Here is a 21,147-nt window from a genome sequence, read left to right as displayed (position 1 = left end):
TTATAGTCTTTTTGGTTTCATAGTTTGTTCTCCGCCATTGTGCGTGTTTTTTGTTTGTACTTTTTTGCTATAGTCTTTTGGTTTTATAGTTTATTCTCCGCCACTGTGCGCGCTTTCATTTATTCCTTTTTTTGATAATAATAAATCATGTACCTTCATTCCCGTCTTGCACGAGCCAACTTTCCGTTGCATCCTGGAAAAGCACACACCCCGGACCAAGTCATGACAATATTCAGTTGAATATGCTACAAAGACAACATATTTGATGTTCAAACTGATAAAAAAAAATTTTTTTTGCAAATAATCATTAACTTTAGAATTTGATGCCAGCAACACGTGACAAAGAAGTTGGGAAAGGTGGCAATAAATACTGATAAAGTTGAGGAATGCTCATCAAACACTCAAATGCTCAGTCATTCACAAACAAGGATGGGGCGAGGGTCACCACTTTGTCAACAAATGCGTGAGCAAATTGTTGAACAGTTTAAGAAAAACCTTTCTCAACCAGCTATTGCAAGGAATTTAGGGATTTCACCATCTACGGTCCGTAATATCATCAAAGGGTTCAGAGAATCTGGAGAAATCACTGCACGTAAGCGGCTAAGCCCGTGACCTTCGAGCCCTCAGGCTGTACTGCATCAACAAGCGACATCAGTGTGTAAAGGATATCACCATATGGGCTCAGGAACACTTCAGAAACCCACTGTCAGTAACTACAGTTGGTCGCTACATCAGTAAGTGCAAGTTAAAACTCTCCTATGCAAGGCGAAAACCGTTTATCAACAACACCCAGAAACGCCGTCGGCTTTGCTGGGCCTGAGCTCATCTAAGATGGACTGATACAAAGTGGAAAAGTGTTCTGTGGTCTGACGAGTCCACATTTCAAATTGTTTTTGGAAACTGTGGACGTTGTGTCCTCCGGACCAAAGAGGAAAAGAACCATCCGGATTGTCATAGGCGCAAAGTTGAAAAGCCAGCATCTGTGATGGTATGGGGGTGTATTAGTGCCCAAGACATGGGTAACTTACACATCTGTGAAGGTGCCATTAATGCTGAAAGGTACATACAGGTTTTGAAGCAACGTATGTTGCCATCCGAACAACGTACCATGGACGCCCCTGCTTATTTCAGCAAGACAATTCCAAGCCACAGTCTGCACGTGTTACAACAGCGTGGCTTCATAGTAAAAGAGTGCGGGTACTAGACTGGCCTACCTGTAGTCCAGACCTGTCTCCCATTGCAAGAATGGGAAAGAATTCCCCCTGAGAAGCTTTAAAAATGTGTCTCCTAAGTTCCCAATCGTTTATTGAGTGTTGTGAAAAGAAAAAGTGATGTAACACAGTGGTGAACATGCCCTTTCCCAACTACTTTGGCACGTGTTGCAGCCATGAAATTCTAAGTTAATTATTATTTGCAAAAAAAAAAAAAGGTTTATGAGTTTGAACATCAAATATGTTGTCTTTGTAGTGCATTCAATTGAATATGGGTTGAAAAGAATTTGCAAATCATTGTATTCCGTTTATATTTACATCTAACACAATTTCCCAACTCATATGGAAACGGGGTTTGTACATTAAAACATTCTTCTTCATACTGCATTAATATATGCTCATTTTAAACTTTCATGCAGAGAAGGAAATCACAACTAAGTCAATTTGCCAAAACTAGGGGTGTAACGGTACGTGTATTTGTATTGAACCGTTTCGGTACGGGGGTTTCGGTTCGGTTCGGAGGTGTACCGAACGAGTTTCCACACGGACATATTAAGTAGCGTACCGCAGGTTGTGTAAACAATGCACACCGAGGCACAACACACGGCATGCTAGCAGCGACCGGGCTAGGACAACATGTAAAAGCCAGAGCTGGAAGACCCTCCTGCCTCGTTAAGATCTCCCGTTTGGGACCACTTTGGCTGCGCGATACAACAATGGAGGACGGAGGTTTGCCGACATTGTTCAGCAGCTGCTTCTGACAACACGTCAAACATGCTAACCCATTTGAAGCGTCACCACCGCATTCAAGCAGCCTCTCCTCGGCGAGTCAGGCAGGGCTAAAGCAATAACAAATGTTTTATTATAGCAGCAGATTTAAGACCATATTGCATTAGAAACTAGATTTTGACCCACTTCTATGGTGGAAGAACAATGAGCCCATTTATCCTCTTACTGCCAAGTTAGTCAGGCTGGGGGGGGAAGAAAAGTTAATCTGAGGCTGAGTTGACTTGAAACGTAATGTTGCACTTTTTATATGTAGAAGAAAAGTTTTGTCATTTTATTTAATTTGAGCAACAACTTGAGGCAGTTTAATGTTGATTAACGTGGACCCCGACTTAAACAAGTTGAAAAACTTATTGGGGTGTTACCATTTAGTGGTCAATTGTACGGAATATGTACTGTACTGTGCAATCTACTAATAAAAGTCTCAATCAATCAATCAAAAAAAACACTTTATATGTAGAAAAGTTTTGTTGAGAAACCATTCTGAGCCTTATCTTATTTAGTTTTTATTTGATGTATGTTGACCACATTAACCCTGGCAATGGACCCCGTGTGTATATGTATGTTATGCCATTGTTTACACATTTGGTAAATAAATAACCAAAAAATGTATATTTTGTTGTTTTCTTACTGTACCGAAAATGAACCGAACCGTGACCTCTAAACCGAGGTACGTACCTAACCGAAATTTTTGTGTACCGTTACACCCCGATCCAAAAAGTGTATTTATTAAACAGTTATTAAGCAGTGGCACAAACATTCACGTCATTTCAAAACAGAAAGTGCAAGATTGTCAGAGACATTTTAAAACAAGCTATGAGTGCACTTTTGTGCATGATGTCACTAAGATGACATATCAAAACACTAAATTAAAGTGCACTTTTTGTACAGAACACCACTACAATAGTTTAAAACAAATAAAGTGCACTTTTGTGCATGATGTCACACAAGATATTTCAATAAGTGTCAAATAAAAATGAGCTGCATAATAGGAAATCAAATAGTGTATGTCCTTCGTTATGTGGTAGGTTTCTGCGGACGTTATCTCCTTCTGTTGTTGACTATTTTTTTTTCATACGGTGTTGATGTGGAAATGGTTGCTTGGGCATTTTGTGGGTGTGGCACCGAACGGAGATGTTGACATGCGGAGTTTCAAACACTCTTCATTCTCTAGTGGGTGACTTTTCAAATGATGCTACATATTAGCAGTAATGCTACTTTTTGTAGCAACGCTTTTGCCCCACACTTGACAAATTATAGTTGTCTGTTCGACATATTCCCGCTTGAAGCCAAATCACCGCCAGACGATGGACCCCCTGCTGTTTTTCTTGGGAATTGATTCTTCCTTCATTTGTTACCAGATTTGCACCTTCTTTCTCTCGTATTACCACTCGCACCACAGCTAACATTACCCATGCCGCTACCTCTGTGCTCCGCGAGGGCGTACACGTATGTGACGTATGTAAGAAGGTGTGCTTGTTTTATGTCTCTGTGAGAAGGAGAGACAAGAAAGAGTGAGAAGAGCCTGTAGTGTAATGCCCGCAGCTAACAGAACGTATACTCGAATATCACGATATAGTCATTTTCTATATCGCACAGAGACAAACCCGCCATATATCGAGTATATTGATATATGGCCCAGCCCTACTTTGGACTGAGAGAATGAAATCTATCCGTCATTATTCCATAGGCAAGGAGCTTATGTACTCCAATCAGACAAACAGTGGGGGTCGAATAATTAAAAATGATGCCCTCAGACAATAAAAAAAGGTTGTTTTTCCCGCACTGTTGTTTTCCCTGCATGCGGTCTGCAGGTTTCTGGCTGAACAAGGTCAGGACTGTTAATGATCTTCATGTGCCGTCTCTGATCTGACAACACTTTGTTGCTCGGGGAACGCCTCGAATTCTGTTTTCATAGCTTATCTGTGAGCACAGATGTCAATTCACGCACAATATCGTTTGGTTTTTTTTAGGCCTAAAAGTGGGATGGCTGTTAATCAATTAGCGGCTCTTGTGGTTGTCCTGATTTGGGATGGTGATGATCAATCAATGAATAGGCTCCAGCACCCCCCGCGACCCCAAAAGGGACAAGCAATAGAAAATGCATGGATGGATGGATGGATGATCAATCAATGAACTTTAGGGCACCGTTTTTTTCGGACCATAAAGCGCACCAGATTATAAGCATACTTGCCAACCTTGAGACCTCCGAATTCGGGAGATGGGGTGTGTGTGTGTGTGTGTTGAGGTGGGCGTATGTTAAAGTGTATGTTGAAGCACAGTACGTCAGACTATGGTAGCCGTAATGCTCCGACAATCCATCAAGCGGTGTGGCTTTGTAGCGCCCTGTCCAATGTTCTATATTCTCAATGAAAATCATAGTTATGGCCTTGCTTGCTAACCTATACTTGCTGGCAACATTTATTGAACAGGGGGCGTCAACCTGCAGTCCGCACGTATCTCTTATGTATGGACTGCCATCGCACTTATCATTACACTATGTATCAAATAAAATTGCTTCGAGGTTAATAAGCACAAGCAGAATTAAGCTGTACATTAGGCGCACCAGGTTTTAAGGCGCATTGTCGATTTTTGAGTAAATAAAAGGATTTTAAGTAGAGATGTCCGATAATATCGGACTGCCGATTTTATCGGCCGATAAATGCTTTAAAATGTAATATCGGCTTTTTAAAACGCGCTGTGAACACGGACGTAGGGAGAAGTACAGAGCGCCAATAAACCTTAAAGGCACTGCCTTTGCGTGCCGACCCAGTCACATAATATCTACAGCTTTTCACACACACAAGTGAATGCAATTCATACTTGGTCAATAGCCATACAGGTCACACTGAGGGTGGCCGTATAAAAAACTTTAACACTGTTACAAATATGCGCCACACTGTGAACCCACACCAAACAAGACGAACAAACACATTTCGGGAGAACATCCGCACCATAACACAACATAAACACAACAGAACAAATACCCAGAACCCCTTGCAGCACTAACTTTTCTGGGACGCTACAATATACACCCCCCACTACCCTCTAAACCCCCCCCCCCCCCCCCCCCCCACACACACACACACTTCAACCCCGCCCCCCCCCCCCCCAACCCCACCATCCTCATGCTCTCTCATGGAGATCATGTCCCAAATTCCAAGCTGCTGTTTTGAGGCATGTTTTAAAAAAAAGAATGCACTTTGAGACTTCAATAATAAATATGGCAGTGCCATGTTGGCATTTTTTTCCATAACTTGAGTTGATTTATTTTGGAAAACCTTGTTACATTGTTTAATGCATCCAGCGGGGCATCACAACAAAATTAAGCATAATAATGTGTTAATTCCACGACTGGATATATCGGTATCGGTTGATATCGGAATCGGTAATTAAGAGTTGGACAATATCGGAATATCGGATATCGGCAAAAAAGCCATTATCGGACATCTCTAATTTTAAGTGTACCTTATAGTCCGGAAAATATGGTAAACACATTTGATTGATCTAATGGTCCAAGACTCAAATATTCTTCAATTTCCTTAAGATCAATAAAGTATTAATTTAACCACCAATGCTATAGTTTGCCAGAGAAAGTGCAGGTAAAGTGCAGAGTATTAGAGCCTGGTCTAAACCTTGGATGGAGTGAAGTTCCTTGAGGGGGGAAGTTACCCTGTCAAAATGTCAGCCAAGTAACTCGTTTTTGGCATATTTTTCAACAAGAAGTCATTAATAAAAAAGGAGTCATGATCCTTAATGACTGCCTTCATGAGAGTGTTCATTCATCTCGCCCTCCTCTTCGCCAGTCATCCCTCCATCCTCCCCTTGGTTTGAGACTTTTGGTTTCATCTGTGGGAATCCGCCGTATTGGGGGCCATTCTGTCATGATCCTTCGGGACTGTTTTGGTTTGGTTATATTCTTTCTGTGTTTGTTTCTGTGTCGCCGCGCCTTCCTCCCTTGTTTACCACTTTCTGTTGTAGTGCTAATTCTACACACCTGCCCCAGCTTCTTGATTACACTCACCTGCCGGGAAGGCCAATGAGTTAGGGTTATAGCCACGCAGATGCTGGTTAATTGTGTCTTCTCTATGCCACAGTGTTCTGTTTATTCTGGGGTTTCTGCTCAACCTGTATCATTTTATTGCTGCCTAGTCCTTAATTAAATGACCTTTTGCCTGCACATCGCTTACCCTCCGCATCCTGGGATCACGCCAACAGCAACCATGCGACACCGTTCAGTTCAGTTCAGTTCAGTTTATTTTGAACATGCAAACGATACAATGTAATGCATCACATATTTCCAGTTGTTTCATTAAAGCACGTCCAAAAAGGAGTAGGAAGAAGCAGAGCTTATTTAATCCTAGTCCTAGTCGCCAGAAAAAAGGGTTTGAAAAAACGTGAATTCCTGGAATTTTTTTGAACTTGGAAAAATTATAGTTTGAATGTCCAGGATGAGTGGAATGTTTTGAAGGTGGAATGGTTTAAATAGGTTGAATGGGACATTTTTCCCATTCAAAATGAATTGGCCATTTTGAATGGGAAAAATGTCCTGGAAAACCTGCAATTCTGGGGAAATCTGGGAATTTTTGGAATTTGTCAAGGGAAACCCTGCAATTCCCGAATAGGCTGAATATTTTGAAGTTGGAACAGTTGGAATCAGATGAAAAATGTGGGAGTTGTAGAACTTTGAAGAATGTCTCATTGATTTCAATGGGAAGTTCCCAATTATTTGGGAATTTCGGGAAAAGCGGGAATTTTTTTAGAAAATGGTAAACAACTTGGATGTCTGAATGAGTTGAAATGGTTGGTGTTGGAATTTTTCAAATTGGTCGAGAAATGTTGAAGTGGTAACATTTTTAATTGAGAAATTGTATTAAAGAATTCCTGGAATTTCGGGTAAACCGGGAATTTTTCTAGTTCGAAAAACAACTTTGTTTTTGTCCTGATTAAGAGGAATGTTTGGACGGTGGAACGGTTGAAGTGGGTTGAAAAATGTGGAAGGAGTCGTCGCCAGAAAAAAGGGTTTGAAAAAACGTGAATTCCTGGAATTTTTTTGAACTTGGAAAAAATATAGTTTGAATGTCCAGGATGAGTGGAATATGTTGAAGGTGGAATGGTTTAAATAGGTTGAAAAATGTGGAAATTTGAAAAATGGCCAATTCATTTTGAATGGGAAAAATGTCCCGGAAAACCTGCAATTCTGGGGAAATCTGGGAATTTTTGGAATTTGTCAAGGGAAAGCCTGCAATTCCCGAATAGGCTGAATATTTTGAAGTTGGAACAGTTGGAATCAGATGAAAAATGTGGGAGTTGTGGAACTTTGAAGAATGTCTCATTGATTTCAATGGGAAGTTCCCAAAAATTTGGGAATTTCGGGAAAAGCGGGAATTTTTTAGAAAATGGTGAATTCCTGGAATTTCTTTTACTTGGAAAAATGATAGCTTGAATTTCCAGGATGTGTAGAATGTGTTGAAGGTGGAATGGTTTGAGTAGGTTGAAAAATGTGGAAATGGTGGAAGTTTGAAAAATGGCTAATTCATTTTGAATGAGAAAAATGTCCCGGAAAACCTGGAATTCTGGGAAATCTGGTAATTTTTGGAATTTGTCAAGGGAAAGCCCGCGATTCCCGACTAGGCTGAACAGTTTGAAGTTGGAACAGTTGGAATCAGATGAAAAATGTGGGATTTGTGGAACTTTGAAGAATGTCTCATTGATTTCAATGGGAAGTTCCCAAAAATTTGGGAATTTCGGGAAAAGCGGTAATTTTTTAGAAAATTGTAAAAAAAAACTTGGATGGTTTAAATGAGTTGAAATGGTTGGTGTTGGAATTTTTCAAATTGGTCGAGAAATGTTGAAGTGGTAATATTTTTAATTGAGAAATTGTATTAAAGAATACCTGGAATTTTGGGTAAACCGGGAATTTTTCCAGTTCGTAAAACAACTTTGTTTTTTGTCCTGATTAAGAGGAATGTTTGGACGGTGGAACGGTTGAAGTGGGTTGAAAAATGTGGAAGGAGTAGTCACCAGAAAAAAGGGTTTGAAAAAACGTGAATTCCTGGAATTTTTTTTTACTTGGAAAAATGATAGTTTGAATGTCCAGGATGAGTGGAATGTTTTGAAGGTGGAATGGTTTAAATAGGTTGAAAAATGTGGAAATGGTGGAAGTTTGAAAAATGACCAATTCATTTTTAATGGGAAAAATGTCCCGGAAAACCTGCAATTCTGGGAAATCTGGGAATTTTTTGAATTTGTCAAGGGAAAGCCCGCGATTCCCGAATAGGCTGAATATTTTGAAGTTGGAACAGTTGGAATCAGATGAAAAATGTGGGAGTTGTGGAACTTTGAAGAATGTCTCATTGATTTCAATGGGAAGTTCCCAAAAATTTGGGAATTTCGGGAAAAGCGGGAATTTTTTAGAAAATTGTAAAAAACTTGGATGGTTTGAATGAGTTGAAATGGTTGGTGTTGGAATTTTTCAAATTGGTCGAGAAATGTTGTAGTGGTAACATTTTTAATTGAGAAATGGTATTAAGGAATTCCTGGAATTTTGGGTAAACCGGGAATTTTTCTAGTTCGAAAAACAACTTTGTTTTTCGTCCTGATTAAGAGGAATGTTTGCACGGTGGAACGGTTGAAAAATGTGGACGGAGTAGTCGTCATAAAAATTTCAATTGAAGGTGGAATGGTTTGAATAGGTTGAAAAATGTGGAAATGGTGGAAGTTTGAAAAATGGCTAATTCCTTTTGAATGGGAAAAATGTCCCGCAAAACCTGGAATTCCGGGAAATTTGGGAATTTTAGGAATTTGTCAAGGGAAAGCCCGCGATTCCCGAATAGGCTGAACAGTTTGAAGTTGGAACGGAAAAATGTGGAATGTAGAGTGCGGCAAAATCTGGAGAAGAAGAAGTTGAATAAATAGATGAATTTTGGTGTAGAGAACCATACTTGAGCATTCACACAATTATTGAATACGATTAAAACCAAGAGTAAGATTACTAATTCAGTGCTAATTAGAGATGTCCGATAATATCGGACTGCCGATATTATCGGCCGATAAATGCTTTAAAATGTGATATCGGAAATTATCGCTATCGGTTTCAAAAAGTAAAATGTATGACTTTTTAAAACGCTGCTGTGTACACGGACGTAGGGAGAAGTACAGAGCACCAATAAACCTTAAAGGCACTGCCTTTGCGTGCCGGCCCAGTCACATAATATCTACGGCTTTTCACACACACACACAAGTGAATGCAAATCATACTTGGTCAACAGCCATACAGGTCACACTGAGGGTGGCCGTATAAACAACTTTAACACTGTTACAAATATGCGCCACACTGTGAACCCACACCAAACAAGAATGACAAACACATTTCGGGAGAACATCCGCACCGTAACACAACAGAACAAATACCCAGAACCCCTTGCAACACTAACTCTTCCGGGACGCTACAATATACACCCCCCGCTGCCCCCTACCCGTCCCCCCCAACACCGCCCACCTCAACCTCCTCATGCTCTCTCAGGGAGAGCATCTCCCAAATTCCAAGCTGCTGTTTTGAGGCATGTTAAAAAAAAAATAATGCACTTTGTGACTTCAATAATAAATATGGCAGTGCCATGTTGGCATTTTTTTTCCATAACTTGAGTTGACTTATTTTGGAAAACCTTGTTACATTGTTTAATGCATCCAGCGGGGCATCACAACAAAATTAGGCATAATAATGTGTTAATTCCACGACTGTATATATCTGTATCGGTTGATATCGGAATCGGTAATTAAGAGTTGGACAATATCGGAATATCGGCAAAAAAGCCATTATCGGACATCTCTCGTGCTAATATTTAAGTGGTCCCAGGCCCCTCTGTAGTGGGAAAAGTTCACCAAAATGTTAAAGGGGAACATTATCACAATTTCAGAATTGTTAAAACCATTAAAATTCAGTTCCCAGTGGCTTATTTTATTTTTCGACGTTTTTTTCAAAATTTGACCCATCACGCAATATCCCTAAAAAAAGCTTCAAAGTGCCTGATTTTAACCATCGTTATAAACACCCGTCCATTTTCCTGTGACGTCACATAGTGAAGCCAACTCAAACAAACATGGCGGAAAGAACAGCAAGCTATAGCGACATTAGCTCGGATTCAAACTCGGATTTCAGCGGCTTAAGCGATTCAACAGATTACGAATGTATTGAAACGGATGGTTGTAGTGTGGAGGCAGGTAGCGAAAACGAAATTGAAGAAGAAACTGAAGCTATTGAGCCATATCGGTTTGAACCGTATGCAAGCGAAACCGACGAAAACGACACGACAGCCAGCGACACGGGAGAAAGCGAGGACGAATTCGGCGATCGCCTTCTAACCAACGATTGGTATGTGTTTGTTTGGCATTAAAGGAAACTAACAACTATGAACTAGGTTTACAGCATATGAAATACATTTGGCAACAACATGCACTTTGAGAGTGCAGACAGCCCAGTTTTCATCAATTAATATATTCTGGAGACATACCCTCATCCGCGCTCTTTTCCTGAAAGCTGATCTGTCCAGTTCTGGAGTTGATGTCAGCAGGCCAGGGAAGCTAGGGTCGATATGGGGTTTAGCTCGCTCGTCTGCGGGAACAAACTGCCGCCATTGCTTGCCATGCTACCGAGGTCCTTTGTCCCTGAATTGCTCACACACTCCGGCAGATTCAATGGGGGTCTGGCGGCAGATTTCTTTGACTTTATCGTTGGAAATGCATCTGCTTTGAGTGTCGCAGGATATCCACACATTCTTGCCGTCTCTGTCGTAGCATAGCTTTTGTCGGTAAAGTGTGCGGAACAAACGTCCAATTTCTTGCCACTTTCGCATCTTTGGGCCACTGGTGCAACTTGAATCCGTCCCTGTTGGTGTTGTTACACCCTCCGACAACACACCGACGAGGCATGATGTCTCCAAGGTACGGAAAACAGTCGAAAAAACGGAAAATAACAGAGCTGATTTGACTCGGTGTTTGACGTTGTGACGTCATCGCTCCGAGAGTGAATATTTAATTCGCCAAAATTCACCCCTTTAGAGTTCGGAAATCGGTTAAAAAAATATATGGTCTTTTTTCTGCATCAAGGTATTAGAGATGCGCGGTTTGCGGGCACAACCGCGGATTATCCGCGGATCGGGCGGATGAAATTTAAAAAAATTTGATTTTATCCGCGGGTCGGGTCGGGTCGGGTCGGGCGGTTGAAATTAAAAAAAATTAGATTTTAAATAGATTCAGGCGGGTGGCAGTTAAACCAATTCGGAAATATATATACATAGTTAAATGTTGTTACCCACATACGAAAAACGAGCAGGCACCTGCAGCATATGCCACAACAGAAGAAAAAAAAAAGAAAAGAGATGGACACTTTTACGGAGCGGAGAAGGCCCCCGACGCCTCGCCAGGGTCCGGGACCGAGGCCCCTTCCCCCGAGAGGGCCCCACCGGGAGCCGTAGCTGAGGCGATCCGCGAGAAGGGCCCGACGCACGTCCAGGGTCACCACCGCGCCCACTGCACCGACACCCCGCCTCGTCCGCCTTCGCCGCGGCTGGCGTCACGCGCAGCTTACCTGCCCGCCACCCCTGTTGCCGGGGGCGCGTAACAGGGGTCACTCCGCGCGCAGTGCGCTCACGAAAGGGGTGGGGCTCACCCTGGTTGATATAGACAGCAGGACGGTGGCCATGGAGGTCGGAACCCGCTAAGGAGTGTGTAACAACCCACCTGCCGAATCAACTAGCCCTGAAAATGGATGGCGCTGGAGCGTCGGGCCCATATACCCGGCCGTCGCCGGCAGCGAGACGCGCTTGGAGGTGCGCTCAGCGCGGCTCCCATATGATTGCGCACTGGTGTGCGTCTGGGTCGTGACAGCGTGGCACGCGAATGTCTGTGCTGCATTGGATCAGTCTCCTTTCTTTAACAGGCAAAAGCTTTATAACCTCACTAATGCCTTGCATCGTCTATATTAGATATATAACAACGGGCGGGTGCGGTTCTGATCAAATGTTACATCGGGTGGATGGCGGATGGTTGACGACTTTCTGATGCGGTTGCGGATGAAATAATTGCCTATCTGCGCATCTCTACAAGGTATATATTGACGCTTACATAGGTCTGGTGATAATGTTCCCCTTTAATGACCCCTGATATGGATGTGGCATCTCTTATAAGTGCATATGTAAAGTGGACAAAATACACAAGAGTGCTTCTTGGAAACACACTCTGGTGAGACAGGTGTGGACGCAGCTCATTAACAAACCCCGTGGGGGCTTACTAAACACACTTTTCAACTTTTTAAATTGCAGCGTCCAGGCTAGCAAACTTCCAATAAACTTTTGATTAAAGCCTGAGATTGCTCTAAAACAAGTGAAAACTGATCAAATATTTTACATTTTCACTGCTGTGACTTTATCCTGAGTGGTAAACGTCAAAGACTCGGAAGCCTGCACAGGTGTGTCATCGCTCACCGGGAATGTGAGTGTGATGAACACACACTATGGGGAAGATGACGACAACACACTGACTGATACAGAAAAGCCCTAAAGATTGGCCTCAGTTTGCACCTTTTCACCTCGCTGCTGTGGTGGAGTGATAAATATGTGCAGCATGGAGGAGGCGGGGATGAAGGGCAAGCAGGCCTATTAGCTAATGAGGTTTCCATGGCAGCGTTGCAGCCATGCAGCCGCAGTGGGAAGTGCAGCTGTGTTGTGTCTCGGCGGCGCTGACAGAGCTCTAATCTCTGGCCTAACAACAGCAAAGACCCACACACAGGCTGACATTTTCACTCCATCTTTGAATTCTTCTTGCTAAATTAGCCGTCTTTCCCCATAATTGGCCGACATCAGCTGGCATGGAAAATAGAGCACTTTTCTGCAATTATGCTTTTGAATGCATCATTGCACTCTTTTTCCCCCCCCCCCATGAGAACCGCCTACTCTTGTCATTTACCTTCATAAATATTCAACTTGCGAAAGGACAGAAATGCTTTTGTACTTTTGCATAGAGGTCCAGAAACGTTATTAGAACCGGGACCGTAAGACCTTCATTTATGCTGGTGGGTCTTTTAACACAGTGTGTGTGTGTCAAACCCCGTTTCCATATGAGTTGGGAAATTGTGTTAGATGTAAATATAAACGGAATACAATGATTTGCAAATCCTTTTCAACCCATATTCAGTTGAATATGCTACAAAGACAACATATTTGATGTTAAAACTGATAAACATTTTTTTTTTTTTGCAAATAATCATTAACTTTAGAATTTGATGCCAGCGACACGTGACAAAGAAGTTGGGAAAGGTGGCAATAAATACTGATAAAGTTGAGGAATGCTCATCAAACACTTATTTGGAACATCCCACAGGTGAGCAGGCAAATTGGGAACAGGTGGGTGCCATGATTGGGTATAAAAGTAGATTCCATGAAATGCTCAGTCGTTCACAAACAAGGATGGAGCGAGGGTCACCACTTTTGTCAACAAATGCGTGAGCAAATTGTTGAACAGTTTAAGAAAAACCTTTCTCAACCAGCTATTGCAAGGAATTTAGGGATTTCACCATCTACGGTCCGTAATATCATCAAAGGGTTCAGAGAATCTGGAGAAATCACTGCACGTAAGCAGCTAAGCCCGTGACCTTCGATCCCTCAGGCTGTACTGCATCAACAAGCGACATCAGTGTGTAAAGGATATCACCACATGGGCTCAGGAACACTTCAGAAACCCGCTGTCAATAACTACAGTTGGTCGCTACATCTGTAAGGGCAAGTTAAAACTCTCCTATGCAAGGCGAAAACCGTTTATCAACAACACCCAGAAACGCTGTCGGCTTCGCTGGGCCTGAGCTCATCTATGATGGACTGATACAAAGTGGAAAAGTGTTCTGTGGTCTGACGAGTCCACATTTCAAATTGTTTTTGGAAACTGTGGACGTCGTGTCCTCCGGACCAAAGAGGAAAAGAAACATCCGGATTGTTATAGGCGCAAAGTTGAAAAGCCAGCATCTGTGATGGTACGGGGGTGTATTAGTGCCCAAGACATGGGTAACTTACACATCTGTGAAGGCGCCATTAATGCTGTAAGGTACATACAGGTTTTGGAGCAACATATGTTGCCATCCAAGCAACATTATCATGGACGCCCCTGCTTATTTCAGCAAGACAATGCCAAGCCACGTGTTACACCAAGGTGGCTTCATAGTAAAAGAGTGTGGGTACTAGACTGGCCTGCCTGTAGTCCAGACCTGTCTCCCATTGAAAATGTGTGGCGCATTATGAAGCCTAAAATACCACAACGGAGACCCCCGAACTGTTGACAACTTAAGCTGTACATCAAGCAAGAATGGGAAATAATTCCACCTGAGAAGCTTAAAAATGTGTCTTCTCAGTTCCCAAACGTTTACTGAGTGTTGTTAAAAGGAAAGGCAATGTAACACAGTGGTGAACATGCCCTTTCCCAACTACTTTGGCACGTGTTGCAGCCATGAAATTCTAAGTTAATTTTTATTTGCAAAAAAAAAAAAAAGTTTATGAGTTTGAACATCAAATATGTTGTCTTTGTAGTGCATTCAACTGAATATGGGTTGAAAAGGATTTGCAAATCATTGTATTCCGTTTATATTTACATCTAACACAATTTCCCAACTCATATGGAAACGGGGTTTGTACTTGTCAGCTGGTTTTAACGCCAGAAGTGAGTCTAAGAGCCACACTTTGGCAGTCTGAATAAGGGCAGGAACACATCAAAAAGTCAGAAAAAAAACCAAGTGGGAAAGTCGACCACTTTAGACCAGACCTGCACTGTAAAAAGTCGGTGTTCAAAAACAAGAAAAAAAATATACAAAAATGAGGGGTATTTTATTTGAACTAAGCAAAATTATCTGCCAATAGAACAATAAAAATTGGCTTGTCAAGACTTTCCAAGCGGAGGGCGTATATTTTAGCGTCCCGGAAGAGTTAGTGCTGCAAGGGGTTCTGGGTATTTGTTCTGTTGTGTTACGGTGCGGATGTTCTCCCGAAATGTGTTTGTCATTCTTGTTTGGTGTGGGTTCACAGTGTGGCACATATTTGTAACAGTGTTAAAGTTGTTTATACGGCCACCCTCAGTGTGACCTGTATGGCTGTTGACCAAGTACACGGACGTAGAGAGAAGTACAGAGCGGCAATAAACCTTGAAGGCACTGCCGGCCCAGTCACATAATATCTACGGCTTTTGACACGCTCACAAGTGAATGCAAGGCAAACTTGGTCGACAGCCATACAGGTCACACTGAGGGTGGCCGTATAAACAACTTTAACACTGTTACAAATATGCGCCACACTGTGAACCCACACCAAACAAGAATGAGAAACACATTTCGGGAGAACATCCGCACCGTAACACAACATAAACACAACAGAACAAATACCCAGAACCCCTTGCAGCACTAACTCTTCCGGTACGCTACAATATACACCAACCGCCCCCCTCCAACCCAGCCCACCTCAACCTCCTCATGCTCTCTCAGATGTCCGATAATAGCGGACTGCCGATATTATCGGCCGATAAATGCTTTAAAATGTAATATCGGAAATTATCGGTATCGGTTTCAAAAAGTCAAATTTATGACTTTTTAAAACGCCGCTGTGTACATGGACGTAGGGAGAAGTACAGAGCGCCAACAAACCTTGAAGGCACTGCCTTTGCGTGCCGGCCCAGTCACATAATATCTACGGCTTTTGACACGCTCACAAGTGAATGCAATGCGAACTTGGTCGACAGCCATACAGGTCACACTGAGGGTGGCCGTATAAACAACTTTAACACTGTTACAAATATGCGCCACACTGTGAACCCACACCAAACAAGAATGACAAACACATTTCGAGAGAACATCCGCACCGTAACACAACATAAACACAACAGAACAAATACCCAGAAGCCCTTGCAGCACTAACTCTTCCGGGACGCTACAATATACACCACCAGCCCCCCTCCAACCCAGCCCACCTCAACCTCCTCATGCTCTCTCAGGGAGAGCATGTCCCAAATTCCAAGCTGCTGTTTTGAGGCATGTTTAAAAAAAATAATGCACTTTGTGACTTCAATAATAAATATGGCAGTGCCATGTTGGCATTTTTTTCCATAACTTGACTTGATTTATTTTGGAAAACCTTGTTACATTGTTTAATGCATCCAGCGGGGCATCACAACAAAATTAGGCATAATAATGTGTTAATTCCACGACTGTATATATCGGAATCGGTAGTTAAGAGTTGGACGATATCGGAATATTGTCAAAAAAGCCATTATCGGACATCTCTGGTTTACTCCCACTACGGTGGTGGTACGCAGGAGAATGTTCTCGGGAGTAGGAGGGGAAGTAAGAGTATTGAACGTGAGCGTGAAGCCAAAATGTGCCGACTTGACTTCAGGTGTTAAGTGGGCCCAAGAAGAGCGTGTGTGGCCTGAGAGAGTCCTTGGTAAGCACTATAGAGGTCTCTGCCGACATCCAGGATGTTATTGTTTCTCTAATGAGCAATATTATTGCTTGGTGGTTTTTTTCCTCTCGCAGAATTCCCTTTTAGTTAGTTAGCTTCAACACTTCTCCTCTGCCTCCGCTCCTCCATCTTAAACAGCCAATTTATTTCTTTGGTGGGCTGGATGGTGTGGATTGAATCATTTTCAGGGTGGGTGGAAGGGGACGGTCTCGCCCGGCGTGGGCCTGAAATGAAATAAACTCCCAAATCAATTTCAGGCGCGGCAGCTCTCTTCCCCCGCAAAGCTGGAATTGCTTCTGTTATTGGAAATTAAATGAAGTGTCGTTTTTTTTTTTTTTTTTTGGTCCTTATTGCGGATTACAGCTTTTTCTCCTCACCTGCTACGATCCAATGCAGCGCGTCAGAGTTTAATTTGAGCGCTTAGTCTTCATGAACCGCTGTAATTTACAAGCCTGGTTCATTTATTGTTTTAAACGGGGCCGCCTTTTTCAACCTTTACTGCGTGGCTCGGCGTTAAGCAGCCATGAAATGACCAGAATAATGGCGTTTGATTCCAGCCTCACAATTCAATCTGGAGTACTCTCGCTCATGTTTCCATCACGGATCGGCATGAAAGGAGAAGCTCAAAGACAGGAATCATCTCGATTCAGATCATTGACAGAAGCTTGACCGTGACTCAGTCACAGTCAACAATCAATCAATGTTTACTTATACAGCCCTAAATCACAAGTGTCTCAAAGGGCTGCACAAGCCACAACGACACCATCAGTTCAGATCCCACATAAGGGCAAGGAAAAACTCACAACCCAGTGGGATGTCAATGTGAATGACTATGAGAAACCTTGGAGAGGACCGCAGATGTGGGCAAACCGGATGCAATGGACGTCGAGTGGGTCTAGCATAATATTGTGAAAGTCCAGTCCATAGTGGATCTAACATAATAGTGAGAGTCCAGTCCATAGTGGATCTAACATAATAGTGAGAGTCCAGTCCATAGTGGATCTAACATAATAGTGTGAGAGTCCAGTCCATAGTGGATCTAACATAATAGTGAGAGTCCAGTCCATAGTGGATCTAACTTAATAGTGTGAGAGTCCAGTCCATAGTGGATCTAACATAATATTGTGAAAGTCCAGTCCATACTGGATCTAGCATAATATTGTGAGAGTCCAGTCCATAGTGGATCTAACATAATAGTGTGAGAGTCCAGTCCATAGTGGATCTAACATAATAGTGAGAGTCCAGTCCATAGTGGATCTAACATAATAGTGTGAGAGTCCAGTCCATAGTGGATCTAACATAATATTGTGAGAGTCCAGTCCAAAGTGGATCTAACATAATAATGAAAGTCCAGTCCATAGTGGATCTAACATAATAGTGAGAGAGTCCAGTCCATAGTGGATCCAACATAATAGTGTGAGAGTCCAGTCCATAGTGGATCTAGCATAATAGTTTGAGAGTCCAGTCTATAGTGGATCTAGCATAATAGTGTGAGAGTCCAGTCCATAGTGGATCTAACATAATAGTGAGAGAGTCCAGTCCATAGTGGATCTAACATAATAGTGTGAGTCCAGTCCATAGTGGATCTAACATAATAACGTGAGAGTCCAGTCCATAGTGGATCTAACATAATAGTGTGAGAGTCCAGTCCATAGTGGATCTAACATAATAGTGTGAGAGTCCAGTCCATAGTGGATTAAACATAATAGTGTGAGAGTCCAGTCCATAGTGGATCTAACATAATAGATCGCCCTTCCACAAGGGAGTGGGGGGCAGAGCAGAAACGAAAAGAAACGGCAGATCAACTGGTCTAAAAAGGGGGTCTATTTAAAGGCTAGAGTATACAAATGAATTTTAAGATGCTTCTACTGAAGTAGCATCTCTAATTGTTACCGGGAGGGCATTCCAGAGTACTGGAGCCTCAATAGAAAACGCTCTATAGCCCGCAGACTTTTTTTGGGCTCTGGGAATCACTAATAAGCCGGAGTTCTTTGAACGCAGATTTCTTGCCAAAGACTGACACCTTCTTTCTCTTCCCGTTTCCCAGGCGATCCTTCACGGTACCCTTCTCCCGCCGAGCTGGACGCCTTCGCCAAGAAGATCGCCAACAGTCCGCTCTCCATCAAGATCTTCCCGTCCGACATCCGGGTGCCACAACACAAACAGCTGAGCAAGACGGTGAACGGCCTGGACACCACCGGCCAGAGCTACAGCCCGTACTCGCAGTCCTGCCACCGCGGTTTGTTGGCCATCGGGAAGGCGACAACAAGCGCGGCCAAAAGCGTGGTGAAGAACTGTGAGGGAAGAAGGACTAAACACGCCTGCATGGCGCCGTATAAAACTCTGAATAACGGCTACTCCATCAGGCACAAGGCGTACCACGTGAACGCCTGTAAGCCCCCGGATGTCCCGGTGGAGACGCTCTGTCCGAGCACCGCAGACCCCAGCCTGCTTTCTCGCCCGGAGCTGGTGGAGGTTCAGAGCCTGATGAGGCAGCTGAGCAAGGTCCCCCGCTGCCCTGGGGTGGCGCCTCCGCAGCTCGGGGGCGAAGTGGCGGCCGCCGCGGTGGCCCACTCGGACTACGTCGCGAACGTCCCGCCGCCGCAGAGCGGCATGGCGTTCAGCGGGGCGGTGCTGCCCACGCAGAGCGCCGCCCACGTGGGCGACTACACGGCGTGGCAGCATCACATGTATCCGACCAGGATGTACGGCATCGGACAATCACCCGACAGCTGCCTCCCTTTGCCGTCCTCGTACGGGTTGCACCCTCCCAACGCGGGCCGGGAGCGACTGGGCGCCATGCAGGGTCACTTCTCCATGCGACACTTTTGGGACGGCGGCGTCGCCGCCGCCACGCCCAGCGGCGACTGCTACACTCCTCAGGTGCTTGTCACGGGCACGATGGCGGCCCAGCATCCCCGCCTCCACCCCAACCCCTACCAGACGCATTTTCAGCCCGCCCCTCTCCTCGCTCACGCTCAGGTCTACGGCGCGGACCAAAACCTCTGCTGCGGGCCGCCGGGCGCCAGCGTGTGCCACGCCGCGGCGCTCAGCAGGAGTCTGCAGTCTCTGGAGTGCCTCATCAGCGAGATCCACCCGCCCTGCATCAAAGAGAGCATGCTGGGCCGCGCCTACGAGGCCACGCAGATGCTGGAGCACCACCAGCAGCCTCATCTTCACGCCCACATCCAGCTGCCCGTCTACAGATGAGACGCCTCGTCGTCGCACCGCAAGACAGGAACATCATCAGCTGCCATTACTCCTCAGTCACGACACCTGCGCTACTCATCGTTTGCCGTGACAAGTGAACGCTCTGCAGGTTACAGGAACAATAAAGTTACTTGAATCTTGAAAGCAGCTCTGGTAACGCTACTTTTTTTTTTTTTTACTTCTGCAATATGATTCTTAGGGCGGAGATAGTTTGAGGGTGTGTGGTATGTCTTCTTTGTCACCTTTTTATATCATTTGTATGTCGTCTGAATCAAGCAGAATGTTCCCTTTTGCTAAGATACATTTACCGGCCACTACATTAGGTACACTACGAACACACAACTCGTTCTAAATGTACATTTCCATTAACTCTTGAGGCACCGTTAGGGTATCGAACATGGACATTCTGCATTTTTGATCCTCAATATATCAGTCGCTTTTAAGGATAATTGGATTAACTTAGACTGATTAAGTCCAATTGGATCGGTTCGCAGCCGAGTGTGAAGCGACTGGGATGAGAATCAGCACCTCCAAGTCCGAGTCCATGGTTCTCGCCCGGAAAAAGGGTGGAGTGCCATCTCCGGGTTGGGGGAGGAGATCTTGCCCCAAGTGGAGGAGTTCAAGTACCTCGGAGTCTTGTTCACGAGTGAGGGAAGAGTGGATGGTGAGATCGACAGGCGGATCGGTGCGGCGTCCTCAGTAATGCGGACGCTGTATCGATCCGTTGTGGTGAAGAAGGAGCTGAGCCGGAAGGCAAAGCTCTCAATTTACCGGTCGATCTACGTTCCCATCCTCACCTATGGTCATGAGCTTTGGGTTATGACCGAAAGGACAAGATCACGGGTACAAGCGGCGGAAATGAGTTTGGGGCTCTCCCTTAGAGATAGGGTGAGAAGCTCTGTCATCCGGGGGGGAGCTCAAAGTAAAGCCGCTGCTCCTCCACATGGAGAGGAGCCAGATGAGGTGGTTCGGGCATCTGGTCAGGATGCCACCCGAACGCCTCCCTAGGGAGGTGTTTAGGGCACGTCCGACCGGTAGGAGGCCACGGGGAAGACCCAGGACACGTTGGGAAGACTATGTCTCCCGGCTGGCCTGGGAACGCCTCTGGGTCCCACAGGAAGAGCTGGACGAGGTGGCTGGGGAGAGGGAAGTCTGGGCTTCCCTGCTTAGGCTGCTGCCCCCGCGACCCGATCTCGGATAAGCGGAAGAAGATGGATGGATGGATGGACTATAAAGAAATTATCTAAAAATACTGCAATCATGATGGTTTTGCCCCAAAAATGTAAAAACATGAATATATCAACAAATGAATACAAAATATATATACAGTCGTGGTCAAAAGTTTACATACACTTGTAAAGAACATAATGTCATGGGAGGTGAGGGGAGCAGTGAGCAGTAGCAGTGGCCGCGCCCAGGAATAATTTTTGGAGATTTAACCCCCAATT

The 21,147-nt window shown here is 44.2% G+C and overlaps 1 protein-coding gene across 1 annotated transcript in view; it reads left to right on the top strand.

The window, feature by feature from the left end:
• Positions 1–20,403, top strand: part of LOC133574688 (protein FAM222A-like) — a 56,023-nt gene extending 35,620 nt beyond the window's left edge. The window contains exon 3 of the mRNA XM_061926907.2: positions 18,537–20,403. Within this exon, the coding sequence (XP_061782891.1) occupies positions 18,537–19,699 (1,163 nt within the window). The 3' untranslated portion in view covers positions 19,700–20,403. The remainder of the gene's footprint in view (positions 1–18,536) is intronic.
• The last annotated feature ends 744 nt before the right edge of the window (positions 20,404–21,147 follow it).

Source organism: Nerophis lumbriciformis, linkage group LG32, assembly GCF_033978685.3.
Source record: "Nerophis lumbriciformis linkage group LG32, RoL_Nlum_v2.1, whole genome shotgun sequence".
Classification (NCBI taxonomy): Eukaryota; Metazoa; Chordata; class Actinopteri; order Syngnathiformes; family Syngnathidae; genus Nerophis; species Nerophis lumbriciformis.
This window is presented reverse-complemented; position numbering and strand designations above follow the sequence as displayed.